The sequence below is a fragment of the Hevea brasiliensis genome, chromosome 5, assembly GCF_030052815.1.
Source record: "Hevea brasiliensis isolate MT/VB/25A 57/8 chromosome 5, ASM3005281v1, whole genome shotgun sequence".
Taxonomy (NCBI): Eukaryota; Viridiplantae; Streptophyta; class Magnoliopsida; order Malpighiales; family Euphorbiaceae; genus Hevea; species Hevea brasiliensis.
In genome coordinates, this window is record NC_079497.1 from 29835014 (window position 1) to 29856836 (window position 21823).

Sequence of the window (21823 nt, forward strand, 5' to 3'; positions counted from 1 at the left end):
TATGACATCACATGATGTCACTAAAGCACTCCCACCTAATCACATTGTGACACATGTCCATAAACCACTTAAAAAGCATAAAATGGGTAGAAAAATTGAAGAAACCAATCTGTTTATTCCCTTTCCCATTTCCAGCCGTGACTCTCATCTTCCCTCTTCCTAACCCATTCCTCCATGAAAGCTTAAGGCAAGCTTGAGACAACCCACCAAATCACCTCTAAACCCTAACTTCTCTTCATGAAAAATTGTCCCTACCACTAGAGCAAGCCTTGGACAGCAATTTTAAGAGGAAAAAGAAAGGTTTTAGCAAGCTTGGGAGTAGCTCCAACAAGGTTAGTGTCCAACTCTTACTCCTTTTGCTTTAATTCATATTCAATGGCATGAATTGTGTAGGAAATATAAGGAAATAAAGCAAACAAGCGTGTGTGTGCAACTTACAATTTTTTGCAGCTAGGGTTAGCTAGGGTTTGATGATTTTGGTTGGTATAAAAATGGTTATGACCAGCCTTTGGTAGTGGATGGGGTATTGAACATAATTAAGCAAGTGAAATGCAAGAATTGTGCATGTATGAACATGAAAAAAAAATTGGACACTTGAAAAATTCTAGGGTTGCTCATGTAATGGTTCATTAACCTTGTAATGGTCAAGTAGTAACCATTTGAATGTGCACAATGAGGAAATGAAGTAAGTTGAGGCTTGGCATTTGTGTTTGGGTGAGTTGCCTTGGCTGAACTGCAGGACTGAGCATGAGTCCAATAGGTTTGGGCAATTATAAATGGAATTGTAGAGGTTCAATTGGTGCAAGGCCAATTGGACATGAAACTAGACACATAATGGCACAATTTTAGTATAGAAACCTTGCCCAGAAAACCAAACCAAGTTGACCTAAAAATTGCCCTAATCCGGGTGACCTGCATTCTACCTCGGCAAAATGACCAAATGAACAGTGTTTATTCATTTGTTCATAACTCAGTGTAGAAAGGTCCAATTGACCTGAAATTTTACCAGTAGAAAGCTGAGACATAGAAATAAAACTTTCATGAAGAACACAAATCCAAATTCTGACCATAACCTAGTCAAATTGCCAACCAAACTTAGGTTACCAAATCTGGCAGAACCATTTTTGCCCAAAATTTTGGATTCTACCCAATCCGGGCAGTTATAGTGTTTAGGCCATAACTTGAGCTACAAAACTCCAAATGGAGTGATTCAAAAAAAAAATGTAACTAGAAAAAATAAGGAACAACTTTCATGAAGACAATTTTGCCAAATTCCTACTGTACAAAATGACCAATGAAACAGTAAACATGAGGTTTGAAATCTGAAAATTGTGAATAACTAACACTAAGCTTTGGAATGGAATTGGCAACTAATGCCAACAACTTTAGAATGCAAAATGTTGTATGTTGATGATATTTGAACTAATATACCTATTATTTATGAAAAAGTCAACATTTTAGTTGACTAATAAAATGAATAGTAACCTTACACATAAAGTGTAAATATTCAAGAAATGACTTTGTAATATGCCCTAGTAGGCCTAATGTGATTGGTTTGGATAGGTTGGCATGCCAATAGGGTTCTGATAGTAGTACTGTGTATGATGTATGGCTTCATTGCCATTCTGTGATGTGATAGCCTATGGCTATACTGATTATGATGTTTTACTTGGCTTTATGCCTTATTGCTTTTATGGCTTATTAGCCATTCTGTTTGCACACCGGGAGACACATTGTGACTGATGGTGTGACGGCCCGAGGTACCTGGTGCCCAGTGCTAGTTTACCCATTTATCCAGTCCAGTCAATTTGTATAAGTTACTTGGGCATGAAAAAGTATAATTGTAATTGAATTGATTATTAAAGAAAATAAGGAAATGAAATATCAAGATAAAGATCAAGAATGATTACAATAAAATAAAGAAGCTCAAAATCATCAAGAAAATAATTAAGAAAATGCATGAAAAGTTAACATCATAAAATGTAGTTAGCCTTCGACTAAACAATAAGTTAGCAATTATTCATTTCTTATGAACACAATAACTAGTAAATTATTATGTTTATTTGCATATTATATTTTCTTGTATTATTGGCACCACTAAGCTTTATGCTTAGTGTGTCGTTTTTGCAACACGTAGGTACTAAAGATTTGGACAGAGGGCCCAGTAGACCACAGATTGGGTAAGGCCATTCACAGTTCTGCATAGTGTCTGTGTCACCTCACAAGCTACAGTGCATTGGTAGGACACTAAGTCCCATTTTGTATTTTGTGATTTTTGTAAGTTTTGTAATTAAACTTTTATTTTATCATGTATATTTGAAACCTATGTAATATATGTTTATATTAATGTAAGTATTTGTAACTTTGTGTTCATAAATGACATATGAGAATTTATTTATGATTTGAGCCTGATGATGATGTGAAATGAATGAAGGACAAATGGAGAAATTGTTAAGAAATTGTTGTAAATTGATGTGATACAAATGGAGTTTGAGAATGATTGGAAATTATTGGAAGTGTTTTTCACAGGTTCCGAAGAACTATTTTATCCATTTTTAGCCGGTACTCTGCCGGATTTTCTATAAAATTTTCGGAACCCCAAATGAATTTATAATTTCAATAAATGAATTAAATGAGATAAATTTCACAAATTGCATTTCATATCCATGAAGAAATAAATTAAGGAAGAATAAAAATGATTGAAATAAAATATGGTGTTTCGGTACACTATGTGGCATATCTTGCTCGGCTACACTGTAAACGGGTAAGGGGTGTCACACACAGTTCTATCAGAGTCTTACTTGCTATGGTTGCTCTTCATGATCTAAAGCTTAAGCAACTAGATATGAAGATAGCATTTTTGCATGGTGAGTTGGAGGAGCAAATTTATATGAGTCAGCCTGAGGTATTTGTCATTCCAAGTATGGAAAACCGTGTTTGCTTGCTTAAGAAATCTTTATATAGTCTGAAACAGTCTCCTAAGCAGTGGTACAAAAGATTTGATACATTCATGGTTCGCAATGGCTTTAATCATAGTTCATATGACAATTGTGTGTATCATAAGAAGCTTTCAGATGATTCCTTTATTTATTTGCTATTTTATGTGGATACATGCTTATTGCTGCTAAAAGCATGTCACAAATTAACATTCTAAGAAAGTGGTTGAGTGATGTGTTTGAGATAAAGGATTTGGGTGCAACAAAGAAGATATTGGGAATGGAAATTACTAGGGATAGAAGTGTTGGGAAGCTTTTCTTGTCTCAACAGGCCTATGTTGAGAAAGTTGGATATGTTTTTCATAGACCTGAATTATGACCAGAAGCAATAGTTTCGCGCTGCGACTCGATTGGGATAAAAAGTGAGAACTATAGTGGTAGTGAAAGGCATGAGCCAATAGGCCTAGGCCCGAAGCCCACCACTAATCTCCTTGTGTAACACCCCTCACCCGTCTACAGTGTAGCCGAGCAAGGCGTGCTACATTTGGTGCCAGAGCACCTTGTCCTTTCTTGTCGTGTACAAAAATAATTTAATTGTCTATTTAATTATATTATCTTACGTGTAGAATTTTTTTTTATTATTTATCCCATTTCATTTTTATGGAGATCCAGACAGAGTCTCCTCTGTTTTATTAGTGCGTGGCGGGTTTCCTTATTTACCTGTTAATAACAATTTATACCCATTTCATCACATCATTTCTCATTACTCATATCAATTTTCAAGAAACAAACTTTCATTTCATTCATATAACATTACATATAATAATGTACAATTATTTACAATCCAAAATTTAATTACATATCTCAACATGATTTACAACATCTACTTATATACAGTGATCCAAAATGCAAAATTTAAATGCACATGAGCTCTACCTAAAATGAATTGGTGAGGTGACACTGACCCTGTAGCAGATTTGATCCTCTATCTGCACTCTCCTACTACTGCTGCGGCTGTTGGTGCTCTCATGTATCTACGCAATGGAAAAACCAATGCGTTAAGTATTTCTGCTTAGTGGTGCAATAATTTGAAATAAAACTAATAAAATAATTAAAATAATTGTCCATATAAAATTTATTAAAATTTTGAATTAATTACATATTTATGAAACTTTGGAAGCAACACATTATCAGGATCTTTTTATTCATATATTTCATATTCAGTCTTATTAAATCCATAACAGTGATCTCTTCATATACTTATTTAAATTTAAGATGTGTTACTCATATCTGTGCCCAAGTAACTTATGACAGACTATGAAGACTGGATACATGAGAGTATACTAGTTAGACATTCGTATGTCTATCCAGTATACAACGGTCATGGCAGGCACTAGGCCAGTAGGCAGGCATAAGCCAGTAATAATGATAATAGGCACTATAGCCATCGGGCAGGCATAAAGCTAGTAGAACAACCATTTCTGTGACACCCCTTGCTCGTGTACAGTATACCCAAGTAAGTAATGCCACACGGTGTACCGGAACACTCTAATATACCTTAATTAATTTATATCATGGTTTTTGGATATAATTTATGAAACATACTTTATTTAAGCCATTTAGCAAAATTTTTATTTATTTGAGGTTCAGGAAATTTTATAGAAAATCCGGCGGAGTACCGGCTAAAAATGGAGACAACAGTTCTTCGGAACCTGTTAAAAATACTTCCAATAACAAATTCATTCATTCTCAACTCCAATATCATCACTAAACTCAATATCAAGATCTCAACAATTTTTCAATTTCAGGTCTCAACAGCCTTTTCATTTCTCAAACATCCCTTTCTCAGGGTTCTCATATATAAACAACAATTAAATACTCAAATTACTTCCATACATAACCATAAATCTTTATTATTTACAGGAACCTCAAAATACATTACATAAATCCCAAATACATATGAGAAAATAAAAATTAATTACAAAATGACAAAATGACATCTAGTGTCCTACCAATGCACTGCAGGTGACGAGGTGACACGGACACTGTGCAGAACTGCAGGATGGACTCACCCAGTCTGCGGTCTACTGGGCTCACGATCTGTATCTCCAGTACCTACGCGTGGCAAAAGCAACGTGCTAAGCAATAATGCTTAGTGGTGCAATAATAAAATAAAAGAAAATAGCAAGAAAACAAATATATAGTGAATGTGTATGATTCATTTGTTTAGTATGGTTATATATACATTAATTCAGTAACTTTGTTCACTTTCATTCATTTGGTTGCCCAAGTAACCTACACTAGACGATCGGATCGATAACGGGTAAACCGCATTGGGTATCTAGTACTCGCCGTCACACCATCGGTCACATATGCATCTCTCGGTGTGCAAATGTAACGCTACCAAGTCAGAATAATTTCGTGCACAAGGCCAAATCTCAATGCAAAGTCAGAATGGCTAAAAGCCATGAAATCACAGAACGGCATATTGCCATGTGCAGTACTGCTAACTGAACCCTATTGGCATGCCAAACTATCCAAACCAATCTTGTTAGGTATATTAGGGCATTTGAAACTTTTAAATTCTTCAATTTGTGCATTTCAAGTTTTGGTGTCACTATTCACCTCATTGATCAATAAAAATGTTGAATTTTGGATAGAAAATAGGTGTATTGGTTTTAACACTCCAAATATACCACATTTTGTATTTAAAACTTGTTGGAATTTATTGCCATTTCCATTTCTAACTTAAAACCAAGAGGACAGAAAATTTCAGTTTTGGAGCCTAAGTTTACTGCTCCATTACACACTATTACAGTGGAAATTTGAAGAAATGGCAAACATGAAAGTTGTTCCTTATTTTGTCTAGTTGAATTTTATTTTTTGAATCACTCCATTTGGAGTTTTGTAGTTCCAGATATGGCCCAAAAACCCAAGCTGGCCAGATTGCCAATCTGCAGAAATTACCATATCTACAGTAACATGAACAGTGACTGCCACTGCCATTTGGTTTAGGTTTTGGCAATAATTTGGGGTAGGTTCCTTCATGAAAGTTTTTTGTCTATGTCTTAACTTGTTGCTGTAAAAATTTCAGGTCAATTGACCATATCTACAGTGAGTTATGGCCAAATGAACAGTTACTGTTCATTTGGTCATTTCTGCAGGGGCTGTTGCAGGGTGTCCGGATTGGGGCCAAGTTTTGGTCCTCTTGCTTTGGTCTTTTGGGCATGGTTTCTTCAGCAAAAATGTGCCATTACAAGCCTAGTTTCATGTCCAATTGGCCAAACATCAATTGGACCTACACAGCCCAAGTTATGGCAGTGCAAGTGGACTGAATTTTCAGTCCCTCTGCTGCTGTCCTAGGGCAGCCTGCAACTTCACTTTGCAATCCTATTTTTCAGTCCATTTTATGGTCAACTTACCTAAGATGGTCACTAATTGACCATTAAAATGTGCTCTAATAATTTCCTAAGCCAAGTCAATTTTCACTCCCCAAAACCCTAGCTTCATATTAGGTTTTCTACAAAATGCCTTAGTTAGCATACCAACTTATTATTCTTATGTTTATAAACTTCCTACATGATTCTAGTTCACTTCAAGCTCATCAAAAACACTCCTTCCTATTCCTTCACTAGGGCAGCCAAAACTCATGTACACATACACATGAATTTTGTTCATTTAAATTACATTTTCTTACTAAATTCAAGTTCCATTTCATGAAATTAAAGAGTTTTAGGTATATAGTGCACTAACCTTGAATAGGGCAGTTTTTTTTCCCAACTCAAACTTCTCTTTCTTTCCTCTTCTTGGCTGCCAAAAGCTTGTTTAAGGTGTAGGGTAAAATTTTAATGAAGTGGGGTTAGGGTTTTATGGTGAAACAAGGTAGGAAATTAAGCTTGCTTGATTGAACATCAATGGAGGGAGGAAGAAGAGAAACTCACGTTTTTGGCTGAAGAGAAGGCAGCTGGTTTTTGGTCTTCCTTGGTCTTTATTTAGCTCTTTTATTAGTTAGTCAAATGGTTACTTAATGGTGATTGGTTGGCAATTTTAAATGACATCACAATGATGTCATAAATAAGCTTTTTCTTCACTTTCTTTTCTTTCATCCACTACTCATCTTCAATTTAATTTCTAGTAATGTTTATCCATATTTTATGTCATATTAATTATTTACTCAACTGGACAAGTCGGCCAAAAATCACCTCTGAAGGCGAAATGACCAAAATGCCCTCCGTTTGGCTTAACGGGTCAAAATTGTCTGTACCGATTGAAAAAATTTTCTAAATATTTTCTTGGCATTCTAATGCCATAGGAACCTCAATGACCCTTCTCTGGAGTCCCAAAAATTATTTTATGAATTTTTCCCCGGTTCTAGGGCTCCTCGTTGCGAGAACCGCAACTTCCCTCTGGTTTACCCCTCGCTAGGGCACCGGCTCGTTTAACTTGGTTGTATTTTATTTCTAAAATTTTTACTAAATTTTTTTCTTATTAATATTTGAGTTAATTATGGTTCCTGACTTTAGTTTAAATATTTTTCCGGACGTTCTAGCTGTCCGGACCGACACCGATCACCGGAACAGTAGAATGTACGGAGTTGCTACAGGGAGGGTGTTACAATTTCAGACATATGTTTTCTGTCAATGATTATTCATGTGGGCAGTACTGCAATCTGTAGTCCCTAATCGGTATACCAATCGATCCAAGCTATATAAATGAGTCTAGGTGTACTCTGGGCAAAATAATATTATTTAATACTTATAGTTTTATTGATTCACGTCATTTTCATGCTTAGAAAGTTATTGTAATTTATTTCATATCATATGCCAAATCATATTAGGAACCTTTCTCAAGGTCTAAGTTTAGTATCTTAGATTCACCTAGCAATTTGGCCAAGATGTGGCCCTTATTTGGCTACACTTCCTTCATGGAAGTTGTTCCTCTATGTCTTCTCTTTGTTTTCCATTTTGAATCATGTCATTTGAAGTTTTAGAACTTAAGTTATGGTCAAATAACTATAACTAGTTCATTTCCTAATTCTGGTTCCTTAAATAGGTAGATTTTAGATTTACAATTTACCTAATTAATTGAATATGTTACAGCCAAAATTAGGCCTAGTGTTCTTCATAGAAATTGTTACCCTATGTCTTATGGTCACTCAAAAATTTAAATTACAATTTTCCAAGTTTTTTAGAATTAATTATGACCAAATCACTAGCCTGGACTCAGGTAACCTATGTCTTCAGGGTCCAAGTTCAGGTCAGTAGCTTTGACTCAACTTTTAGGGTCCTTATATTCATAATTTGAGGACAATATCTGAAACAAAGTTGGAGCCCTGTTTTTTAGGGTTATAGATCAGTATGGCTCATCCCAATTGGAGTTTCCTAGTGGAAGATATACTATAAACACTATTCTGTGGTTAAGTATAATTTGGTCAAACTCCAGATTTTGATGTGTTAAATTCTTCTAACCATTTGATCTAGTTCTTTTGGGTTCTAGGTTTTCGTCAAAAGACCAATATTGTAGACCTATGTCTTATAAAAATTTTGCCATTAGTTTCATTGCATTTGAATTTTTACAGACCAAGTTATGGCCATTTTGCCAAAACTGGTTGGGTGAGCTTTAGTCCAGAATTTCTGGACAGTGTTGTTTTGGACAGTTTTATTGACCTAATTATACTAGCAATTTGATTTAGTTAGAGACATTTTTGGGTTCTATGTTCTTCATAAAAGTTGTAGTCCTATGTCTAATCTTTCCAATGCTATAAAAATCAGGTCATTTGGACCTGTCTAGAGGAAGTTATGGCCAAATGAACATATAAATGTTTATTTGGTCATTTTCCTGGGTTCAGTGTATGGACATCCGGATTGGAATAGTAAATTGGTCAACTTATAGACAAAATTTGGACAGGATTTCTTCATAAAATATGGAGTGTTATTGGTCTATTTTCACCTTCAATTGGCCTCATACCAATTGGAGCCACACAATTTCAGTTATAGCTCAAAAAATACACTGGACTCATAGGTTTGAATTTCCTGCAAGAAAATTGCACTCCCAATTTCAATTTTCTCCAACTCCCATACTTCAATTTGGCACACTTCAAATGATCAAAAATTCATCTCAACATGCTCGATTTCAAGCCATAATGCAAAAGTACCAAATTAGGTCAAAACCCTAACTCAATATTCCCAATACCATACAACTAATTGCAATTTCACTTCCAATGTATATATACTTACCAATCAACATCACTAAGCTAATTTATATCAATTAAGAACATAAATTTCCTCTTTACATCATGGCTACCAAAAATTTAGTTCCTCATATACTTGTTATTTTCTTCAATTTTCATGTCATACTAACTTGTTTCAACATGCTTACAGCACTTAAAGAAGAGAGATAGGGTAATTATTGCACTAACCTCTTGTAGTTCAATTCTTGACTTGTATAAACCTTGGAATTACTTCACTTTATGATAATCAAAAGCTTCCTCTTAGTGTGGGGGTAAATTTTGGTGAAGCTAAATTAGGGTTTTGAAGTAAGGAAATTTGGGAAATCAAGTTCAAAGCTTGATGAAAATGGAGGAGTTAAGCTCTAATGGTGGCTAGCCAAATGAGGGAGAGAGAGTGAGGAAGATAAGCTGAAATTTTAGTCAATTTTTTTTGTCTCATTTTACCCCCTTCTTATCCCTTTATAATTGTTTATTAACATTTTATTGGTCACAAATTTTAAAGATGTCATTACTTATGTCATAAAAAAAATTTTCTTTTTCTTTTCTTATTTCTTCTTTTTCTTTCTTTAATAATTCATGTTTTAAATTTATTTTTAATATTTTGTTCTCTCTCATTTCACTTGGCATTTAGGTCAAAATTCATCACTGAGGGTGAATTGACCAAAATGCCATTCATTGGACTTACCAGTTATATTTGTCTGTACTGATTAATTAAATTCTGCTAGATTTTTTTTGACATTTTTAATGTCATTTATACTTCAATAAACCTTTAATTAAGTCCTAAAAATTATTTCTTAGGGCTTCTCACAGATCTGAGGTCGGCAACTGTCTTCACAGTCGCTTCCCGTTAGGTCACCCATTGCTGTGACCCCGGCTCATTTAATTCATTTGCAATTTATTTCTTTTATTTTTCCTTAATTTTTCTTGGTTTTTATTCGGTTAATTTATGCCTCCTCACTCTAGTTTGAGTGTAGTTCCAAACATCCTAACTGTCCGAACAGACATTAGTCATCGAAACAGTAGAATGTACTGACTACCTAAAGTGAGGGCGTTACACCTTGGGGGTGCGAGGGCAACGCCCCCGTGGTATGGATCAGTATAAATATTTTAGTATTCTACCCTTTGCGAGAGAGTTGTGAGATATTCGGAAAACACACTAGGATTAGGGTTTGAGAGTTTTGATTGATTGTATCTTGCTCTTTTGATCATAGTGGAACTTTTTCTCTTATCTTACCCGTGGACGTAGACCTTATGGTTAAACCATGTTAAATCCTGTGTTATTCTTATTCTCTTTTCAATACTGTGTGACTGTGCGATTTGTGTGTGTGCATTAGATTTGCGTGCTTATTATAACACTTAGTTTAGTGGCTAAAAGCATATCACTCACTTAGCAAATTTAGGATTGAATCCCTATTCCTCCAATTCCCCTATTAAAAAAAAATAAATAAAAGAAAAAAAAAAGCACCCAAAGACATTGACCATTTACTTTCCTCTTTTATAAGTAACCTCAACTATGACTATATTTTGAGACTTCTATACGTAGAGTCAGATTTTGCTTCTTCACAATCAAACTCTGCATTTATAAAGTTAGCTATAGTATAAAGAAATAACCATTGACTAGATATTCTAAATATATAATTCCTCCTAGGATCTCCTCCTTTTCCATTCTTCCTTCGAAGATGGTTATCCCATTATCATGTCACAACTTCCCTTACAAAGTCTAAAATATAGATATTCACAAATAAACGTAACATTAAACCCAAATAACAACCAGCAAAAAACATGGAAACAATGAAGTGGAACACAAAATCTCAGTGGAATAAGGCAACAATCTCCTTTTGTTGCAGAGACATATATGCTTTTGTTTCTTAGCATCAGCATACAGCTTCATGAGAATGCCAATAAATAATATACACAAAGAATATATCCTTAATATTATCCAAGGATGTCTAGTTCTAACTGGAGAAAATGTAAACTTGTTACTCAAATATATGTGACTAATTACCAAAAATGGTATTTTGCAAGCTCTAAGATTAAGATGAATGAGATTGCACTATATCAGATTCTGTCAAGGTTCCTGAATGATCAATATCAAGCTTTTTGAATCTCTCCATCACTAATGAAATATCACCCTCATCTATCTTCTCCATTTCCTTGAGTGAATACACAATGAACTCTGCAGCACTGGTGACCAACAAACAAGACAAATTAGTATCAAAGGAATTGAAATAAGACCAATTACAGAAAACCCAGATGAGAAAGCATCTTAATTATATATGATATTGATCCTTACCTGACAACTTTATCATGATCAAGATCAGCTGATTCAAGATCTGAGGATGTCATGTTTCGTGTTAGTACACGTTTAACGAGCAATCTTTGCCTTATTTCAGTGTATAGTTCAGTGAGGTAGCAAAAGAATTGAGCAAGGCAAATGGTACTGCTCAATATCCAGAAAACAGCAAATAAGCGACCTGATGTAGTTGAGAAGCTCTCATCTCCATACCCAAGAGTTGTCATTGTGGAACAAACACAGTAAAAGGCATCAACAAGTTCAAAATTTTCAATGAAACACAAGAAAGCAATTCCCACAACTATAAGCACAAAGAGAATGGCAATAGCAGAGAGTAGCTTGTACTTGACTTTATGGGTTTCAACCTCCTTAAGAATTTGTGAAGAACCAAGTTTTCCACGCATATTTATAGCTCTAACCAGGAGAAACTCTTGCTTTTCTACAATGTAATCTGCTGCCTTGCTGAGAATAATCCCAACCAAAGCCATGCCAAAGAATACATAAATACAAGCAAAGAGCTTTGCCAGGATGCTATGGGGCACAAGGTCTCCATATCCGACGGTGGTCATAGTCACAACACACAAGTAAATGGCATCAATAAATCCATATGTTTTCTTTCCATCAATCTGATCCATAATAAAGAAGAAACATAAAGTGCCTAAACCTAAATAGACAAATAACAAAATGAATACTTGCTTGAAACTAAAATTTTGTTTCTCCAAGAAAGATTCAAGCCATTCAAGTGACTGGTTCTCATTTTTCTCTGGATGTCTGATCTCTGATATATAAGCATTATTACACTGCCCAAGTCTTCTTCTTTGAAGGGTTTTCTTCTCATTGGCATTTAAACAAGTATCTTTCGCATCTGAAAGTAGAGGCTGATCAGGATCATCATTGGCCATCAAAATGCCAAGCAAAAGGGCATATGTTTCTCAAGTTGCCTGAATAATTGAAATTTTGGAATCATCAATTTCTTATTTGGGCTTAAATAAAAATCCAAAAATAGATTAAAAACACCGAAAGCCTTGATTTACAGCATTTCATTGCTACCTTACTTATCAACACAATAATAAAAAAAAAATAAAAACAATTTTAGAATACAAATGAGAGAGGCCATGAAGAATGGGCTCCGAGGATTCAGCTTTTGCTGTACTCCATCTCTGAATCCCATTCGCAATAGTGGTCAATTGGCACTCGGGGCTATTTTTATGAAAGAACTTATTTAGACCATATTTATATTTTTGACATATGAAACAAAGTAATAATTTGGGATCAGGTTTTAAATTTTATTTCACTACTTCTATCTTATTGTTGTATAATTTTTTAAATTCATTTTACACAGAAATGTCATTAATTGAATTATTAGACATAATTTAGGGAAAAAAAATTTAAGCTTGTTGGCAAAAATGTTGAAATATGCTTTATTTTTTGACAAAATTATCTTTCCATATCTTGTTTGGAATTGCATTTTCAATTTATTTTTTTTTAAAATATTATTTTAAAAGTTGAAAAGTTGTTTAATTGTTTTGGAGTTTTATAATTAAATCTATGGATGGTAACTGGTAAGACACTTGCAAAAATTATCATACTTGAATCCGAACCTGTCTCGAACCTAATTTTTGTTATCTGAAAAATACACGAGCCCATTTAATTTTATATACTTTAATTAATAATCAAAATAAAAAATTATTTTTTATTTATTATTTATATTTTTAAAAATTTAATAATTTTTAAATGTTTAAATTTTATTTTATTTAAAACAAAAATATAAAATTTATAAATATTCTTATTAAAAACATATATTTTATATTTAATTAACTATTTATATAAATAAGTTCAAGTAATGAATACTAAAAATGCAAAACCAGAATCTATCATGAATATTATTTTTCTAACTCGTACCCATCCTAAATTTGATTAAAATTCGTCTTATGCAAAAATTTAATCCATTGCCATCCCTAATTAAATCATATTAAATTTATTTTAAAATTAATTTTTGATGGCCCGTAACTAGTATATTTATAATAGTGTTTTTAGGTAATTCAAATAATAATATTAAATGATTTAGATGTTATTGAAAATGCAATTTAAAGAAGCTGTTTAGTTGTTTTAAAATTTTGATAATTAAAATATATCAAATTGAATATAAACATAATTTTAAAATTTATTTAAAAATCATACAAGGGGTAAAAAAACGGTGGAACAAGAAAGAGATCAGTTTTTGTATCCTTACTGCATGAAATGGGAGGAAACCAAATAAGGTTGAGGTCAATAATATGGTAAGAAAAGAAACAAAACTGGGTTTGGTGTACTAATGAGATAATGCCATGATAGAAAAATGGTAAAAAAATTGATATAATTATTGTTTTTACAATAAATTTATTATAATAATTAATTATGATAGATTATGAGTAATTTTTATAATTCGTCCCTAAATTTTATCTCATATTTCATTTCTGTTCTTTAACTTCAATTTGTTACTTAAAAATCTTTGATTTTTAATTTTATTTTACAAAAATTCCTTTAAGCAGCTTTATCAAGTTTCAGATTAAAAAACAATGAAATTACCTTTTTGCATCATTTTCTCTCACACTTAAAAAAGTTGGCCATTTCAATTATCATTTAGATCTATCACAAAAATACAAAAACCATTACAATGATATACTTTTTGGAAAGCAGGAGGATTTACAGTTCACTGAAAAGTACTAAAACTGCATTTGTAAATGTCACACTACAGTTTAGATAAATTTTTTAATCTGAAAACTTTCTATTGTGGGTTAGTGAGATTTTTTATAAAATAAATTAAGATTTAGGAATTTCTTAGTAATAAATCAAAGTTAAGGGACAAAAATTAAACACGAGACAAAATTCAAAGACACGTTATAAAAATTACTTAACATATTCTATGTGTATTTCATCATAATCAATAATCAAATGAATCCTATATAAGTTTCATCAGAAATATTTATCAAAAATTTATTTATAGTGTGTACAACTGTTACATTGAATAATTTCCATTCTGAATCTTAATCCTATCTTAGCATAATTTCCACCTAAGACAACCATTCAAAACAATCATTTTACTCTTTGATTTCAATTGGTTTGCAAGAGTTAATTCTAATAAATTACATCAAATGAACAAGAATCTAACCAGGGATTTGATTCTCTGATGGATTAGTTATGGTCATAATGGAATTGCATTTTAAATTAAATTAAACATCAATACCATAATTCTATTCCATGAAAAAAATCAACAAGATCAAAACTGTATCAAAAGAAAACATTTCACTTACCTCTAGAAGAGAAAGCCAGTTTCAGGGTGTTAAGAGAAATTATTGATCTTACCGTAGAAAATTCTGAAAGATGAGAATAGTTGCCAATTGCAGCAGTTCATGAACAATTGGAAAATAAGCCAAAAGCAGAGTCACGCTATTGTTTCCAAGTGGCTAGATTCTTACCCATAAACCAAAGGACTACCAATTTTGGGATTCAAAACCACATTTTATACATATATAACAAATTTTTTCTTGGTATTATCACATGAACCATACAAAAATTGTCATATTTTATAATTATAATAGTTGTTGTCTTTTATGTTAAGTATTTTATTCTTTTTTTTGTAAGTATTTTTATTATTGTTATTATTATCTCAATTTTTACGTTTATTTAGTTGTTACACTTTTTGAAATTTCATTTTCAATTTTTTTTAATTTTTGCACATTTTATTTTATCATAAAAGTTTAAGAATTATATATTTTAAATCAAATAAAAATTTTCAAATTATATTATAAAAAGTAGAATTTTAAATATATTGTGGCACTTATTTTTGGAGTTGCCATATGGAGCTTCCTCTATAGAAATTAATTTCTTTGTAATTAATTACCATTTTATTTTTCTTATTTTAGGCATTTATTTTTCTTTCTATTTCTTTTTTAACTAATTTATTATTATCATTATTGCCTCAATTTTCATAATTTAAATAATTATTTTATTTATTACTATCGTCCACTTTTATCTATCATTTTTTAGAAGTTGTTTTGTCCATAATATCTATCATTTTAAGAAGATCAATGAAAATTAATCTTTTTTTTTTAATTTTACCCATATCTTTACTAAATACAATAACTATTTACATAATGAACACTGCTATTTGGATTGAATTGATCCGAATAGAAAGGAAACAATGCATTTAATGCATTAAACTAAGACTATTATAACCTTATGATATTTAATAGGGAGTTATGCGAGGGAAATCCTAGCATTTTGGAGGGAATTATAGGAGGGAATAAACCATCTTCCTGGAGCCATTGTCATTCAATGCTCATTAGCTGTACATGTACTATTAACTACATAGGGAATTACAAAAGGGAATAAATCATCTACCTGGCACTGTTGTCATTTAATGCTCATGAGCAGTACATGTGCTATTAAGGACTACGTAAAATGGGAATACTAGATACGATTATTCTACTCTTGTGCCATCCATAGAAATCTAAACTTAGCCTAAAATGGGAGACATGAACAGAGGTAATAGTGGAAGGTTAATTCAGCAAGTTCTTGGTTGTAGCAAAGATGACAGCATCTTTAATGAATCAGATGGGGAAATGAATCAGGGCGTTGTGGATGAAGGTATCCATAGTGAACATACTGCTTATTCAAGTTAGGGACAATCAGGTAAAGACATTGAAAGGAATAACATTAACGATTCAGAGTTGAATTTTAATGTGAATTCTGCACTGTTAAACCATTCAGCTATTAAGGACAGTCCATAACTAGGGATGTGGTTTTCCTCAGTGGATAGCCTATATGAGTTTTATAGACAACATGCCAGGTTGAAAGGGTTCAGTGTTGCTAAAAAATGTGCGTCAAAGGGAAGAGGAGAGGTTTATAAATATCAAACAATTAGTTGTGACAAGGGAAGAAAAGCGTATGCTGAGAAGTCATCTAAGAAGATCAATTGTCCTGCAAGGGTGAATGCAATCTTAAAAGACAATGGAATGTGGCAGGTCATAAAGATTATATATGAACACAACCATGATATGGATCCTTTGATGTCTAGGTTCATGGCTGGGCATAGGAAAATAACTCCTAACTTGAAGAGAGTTTTCAAAGCTAATGAAATCTGTGGTATAAGGCCATGCAAAAGCATTAGGATGCTAGAAGTCCAAGTAGGTGGGACAGAGAATTTGATTTGCATGCCTAAAGACTGTAGAAATTTTATTCAAAGTAAAGGGAGGCTTCGTTTGGAAGAAGGTAATGCTGAGGCAATCCGAGGGTTATTTAGTTCATCTGCCTGGTAGAGCTGCGGATGAGGAGTTTCATGATGTTGTAAGTTTTGACACAACATATCTCGTTAATTGCTATAAAATGCCTTTCATTACTGTGGTGGGAGTAAATCATCACGGTCAATCTATCCTATTGGGATGTGCCTTGATAGCACATGAGAATGTAGAAACCTTCAAGTGGTTGTTCTGAACATGGCTTGAAGCAATGGGAGAGATTCATCCTACTGCCATCCTAACTGATCAATGTGAGGGCATGAGGAAAGCAATAAGGGAAGTAATGCCCACCACAAGGCATTGGTATGAAAAAAAAAAAATTATATTTATTGTTTTTTTAGCTATGCATAATTTTCTTATCCATTATACCCTACATTATACGCTAATTAAATTCATAAGTTAATATATATTTTTTTTTTGGCTTTATAAGTTTTATTTGTGGCATATTTTATGTAAGGTTTCAGAGAAGTTCAGAAATATTACAGATTATGGCAATGCAGTTGATGAGTATATATGATAGTCTAAGTATTGAAATGTTTGAAAATAATTGGATGAATTTTGTTTCAAAGTATGGAATGGAAAGGAATGATTGGCTAGCTAAGCTATATTCTGATTGAGAGTATTGGGTGCCAGTGTACTTAAATAAGTGGTTTTGGGCTGGAATGTTATCTACACAAAGAAGTGAAAGCATGCATGCTTACTTCGATGGTTTTGTGAATTCTAGAAGCACGCTAAAGCAATTTGTCAAGTAGTATGAAATAGCAATGCGTGACAAGAATGAAAAGGAGTTGCAAGCAGAACACCAGTCAAGGTACACTGTCATAAAGTGTCAATTAGATTTTGGATTTGAAAAACAATTCCAATGGTCATTTACAAATTCAATGTTCAAGAAAGTTCAAGCTAAAATTTGTCGTGTAATGTACTGCCATGTTTTTCCTCCTAATGTATAAGAAACTACCAATGGCCTTCCTCTAGGGGTTGAGAAGTTTAAAGTTACGAAGAAATCAATAGTCAATCAATGGTATGTGAAAGAGTTCATGTACGATGTGGAGTTAAGAGTAAATGGGCAGTATTTGAGTTGTAACTATAAGAAATTTGAATCAAAATGATTACTTTGCTACCACATATTCAAAATGATGGACGTGAAAAACATTAAATATGTCTATGAAAGTTATTTGAGTAGAAGATGGAGGAAGGATGTTTTAAGGCCACATGCTAGGATTTTATTTGATGTTGTTTATCCAGAAATGACGAATGAGTATAAGTAATTCAAGGAAATTGAGAAGTCATTTGTGGAAGTTATAGATTTGTCTTTTGATAACCACTACAAGTTATGACTTGTGAAACAACGAATATTGACATTAAAAGAAGAATTGCTTGCTTTTGATGTTATTCACGGTGGAAGGATTGAAGTTCATGATGTTGTAGGGAATGTTAACAAAAATACCATTACCAGTTCACATCGTGCAGAGGGTGATACTATTGATGGTCAGGACACAACTGTTCTTAATCTATAAGTGCTTCGTAGTAGAGGTAGACCACATACGTATAGGATCAGGTCACATATGGAAGTTTACCGATGAAATACATCAAGTGGTAATACAAGAAGAGGAAGAGGTAGTAGTGGAAGCAAAGGTATTAATGGTGGAAGAGGTAGTGGCAGTGGAAGAGGTAGTACTATTACAAGGGGAAAACAAATTGAAGGAGGAATTAACAACAACAGTCCTAACCATGTTGAGGTCAGAGTGTTTTACTTTATTATTACTCATTCTTTCATCAATAATATATTTGACTCCTTTTTATTTTTTTATTTATTTTTATATTAACTATATATTTATGAATGTAAAGTTTCAATATGAAACTATTCAAAGGCATGTTGGTGATAGAGTATCTCAAGCGGTTGAAGAATATGAGTTCAACAACACTGATCTTTTTAACCTATATCATTAGTATGAAGGTGTTCGCAATATAGAGTACTTTAGCCAAAATATGGTTCTACTAGGTGGTGATAGTATTAGAGAATATATATGGTTGGGTTAGCTATTTCTTTGTATTTTAACTTATTTATATTTTTATTTGGGTTGTCAATGACTAGTACTTTAGTATTTGATTTGGTAATGTATTTGATCTATATTACTCGCAATGATTGTAAAGATAAGCTTATTCACTGTGTCGATGAAATACTGAAGTCTCATAAGCAATGTATGTCAAATATGAATGACAACCCAAACGTAATCCATATACAAGGCAATTTATAAAAGATAGATTAGGGACCAATCTCTTAAAAACTTTGACTATGCTCTTACACAGTAGCTTAACAAGTTAGATTGTTCTAAGAAAAAACCAACAAAAAATTGAAATTTCCAATTGGTGTAGAAAGCAAACAAAACTCGAACTGCAGCTGAACCTTGGGCATTAACCAAAAGCCAAATTTGGGAAAAAAAATGGATAAAAATTCTTAAGCCAAAGAAACAGAAAAATCTTGCTTAGCAATAAATTTTGAATGCCAAATTGAATCTCCAAAAAAAAAAAATCTGCTTTATGAAAAAAGCACATAAAAAAATGAAGCAAATTGAATTCCAAGAATCTCAATTGTTCTTAATCACTACTTTGCAGTTGGTAAAAAAAGTATTGTAGCAGCAAACAAAACCACTAAGCAATTGTTCTATCAATTATTAATTTATGTTCATTTAAATAAAAATAAAGATTTAAAAAATAGATAAATAAAATAACAAACAAAACCAAAACAAACATTAAACCATAACAAGCAGATGTAGAGTACTTTTAATGGTGATTAAATTAACAAGATAACCACATAAAAATGTTCCATACATTCGTATAATGGTTTTAGATATCATATCCAACTATTTGTGACCCACGTCTCACAAATACAAAAAAACTTGTGGAAGTACGCTGTGTGAATGTGCATTTATCTCCTTTCTCAGCTCCATAGAACTGAACATCGAATCCAGCCATTGTTAATCCCTATTGAGTAGTGAACATTTAACTTAGGTGTTCCATGAATGTGTTTTTGGCACACATATCCAACTAGAAATTGCATAAATTGAGGGTGGATTTGAATAACAATGGTCTTGCTGACATTACCAATCTTACACAAAGCAGCGCATATAGGTATGTCTTTCATTAAAAAAAAAAAAATTATTAGTCCAATTCAATCATGATTACGAAGAGATAGCTTTGTCATCTTGATAACAAAAAATAGAATTTGTCTACCACTTTGTACATCTAGTTTTTCCTCTTCATAACAACTGTGAATGACCAAGGTAATTCTTCAAGTTGTCGCGACATTGTTTTTGACCAAAAAAATTAAATAAAGAAATCAATAATATAATCAATGAACATATATAAAAAAATTATCATTAAAGAGTATGCTTTATTACCTAGTGTAACCGTAACATTCTTTAATGGATATTGGATTTTAGTACCCATGGTATCGAAAATTCTTACATTGAACTTGCTAGGAATGAAACTCGTGAACTGGCAACAATATCCAGCCTTCACACCATAAAATTTTAAGAACTATTGTAGTCCCTCTCTCATCAAGCTATTACCCAGTCCAGCAATGACATTAACATCCCAAGTTTCATTCGTGGGCATGCATAAATGGAAAGTTGATTCACGTGCAATGGTGTAATCCCTCATGTATTTTGAAGGACTTAACTTGGGAAACAAAAGAATAAAAAAAAAATCAATTGATTAGAATGATGTTGTGAAATATTGAATATATATATATATATATATATATATATATATATATATATATATATATATATATATAAAATAGAACGGTGTAGAAAATACATAAATATGATATAATCTTTCAACTTACAATTATAACATATTTAAAATCATCATCATACAGCATCACCCGAAAAGAGTCAACCATGAGGATACTTTTTGAAATGTTTTTTAGAGAAAAAAAAAGTAGAATACTTACAGGTATGTTGTCACACCCTACCCCTCCATAAGGCATAACATGATCCATAGTATACCTAATGAATTACCATCTTCGTCTACTGATAACCCATTAAATACACTATAAGGGATTTTAAACCTTTTCTTACTTCTTTTTACAGTGGTGAGCACTATTTACAGGTGTTAAAATTTTTTTTAACTGAAGTGAAACCAGATAACCCATTTGAAGTATTAACAATTTCTGCAAAAATTTTGGCAGAGTGCCATCTGTATTTTGAATAAAACAGTTCTTCAAAAACTTGTAAAAAGTACTTTCAATATTTTGTTCAATCCCCAAACTCCAATATCCAATCAAAACAACAAGTTTCTCAACATTTGTCAACTCAAATCCACAATAATTTTTCAGTGTTTTCAAAAATTGAGATAAAAGAAATATATCACAATATTTACAAGCCAAAATAATTTACAAATTTAATTTACAACTTTAATGTACAATTTTAATGTACAATTTTAATTTACAATTCTAATTTACAACTGCTCAAAATTAAGAACAATATATACATACAGTGAATATACATTACAATACAAAATACAAAATATGGTATACTCAATATACCCGATGAACTCTGAATGTAGCACTAGCAGCCTAGTCTGCTGCCCTGTCAGTTTGTCTACCTGCGATAGCAATGAAAAGCTTTCGCTGAATAAAATTTACTCAGTGGTGCATAATAACAATTTAAAATGCGGTGTGTAAGACTTTTATTGACAATTTACAATCCAAACAATTCACAATTTTTTCAAAGCTCATATAACACAAATTTGATCAAACAATTTAATAACATAGTGTTGCCAATCAATAACATAATTTGATCAAATAACTGAGTAACACAGTGTTGCAATCAATAACACAATTTGATCAAATAACTGAGTAACATAGTTTTGCCAATCAATAACACAATTTGATCAAATAACTGAGTAACATAGTTTTGTCAATCAATAACACAACATAGGTCATGACACAAACTTTTCTGAACATGCCGTATTGTACACCACGATAAGGCACACTCACCCCACTAATCGAAATCAATGAGGGAGGAAGATAGCTAAATAATGAGAACTCATCCATACTCACCTCAGACTGAAAAGTCAA

General features: G+C 32.4%; 2 protein-coding genes across 2 annotated transcripts; one reads left to right on the forward strand and one right to left on the reverse strand.

The window, feature by feature from the left end:
- Window positions 1–10989: 10989 nt before the first annotated feature.
- Window positions 10990–12645, reverse strand: LOC110641435 (two-pore potassium channel 1-like). Its single transcript, XM_021793144.2, has 2 exons — window positions 11459–12645; window positions 10990–11349 (listed from the first exon to the last, which is right to left on the reverse strand). Exons 1-2 carry the CDS (start codon window positions 12358–12360, stop codon window positions 11199–11201), a joined length of 1053 nt encoding a protein of 350 aa, XP_021648836.2. The 5' UTR covers window positions 12361–12645; the 3' UTR covers window positions 10990–11198.
- A 3321-nt stretch (window positions 12646–15966) lies between these two features.
- On the forward strand, window positions 15967–16758 carry LOC110641530 (protein FAR1-RELATED SEQUENCE 5-like). Its single transcript, XM_021793298.2, has 2 exons — window positions 15967–16087; window positions 16253–16758. Exons 1-2 carry the CDS (start codon window positions 15967–15969, stop codon window positions 16756–16758), a joined length of 627 nt encoding a protein of 208 aa, XP_021648990.2.
- Window positions 16759–21823: the final 5065 nt, after the last annotated feature.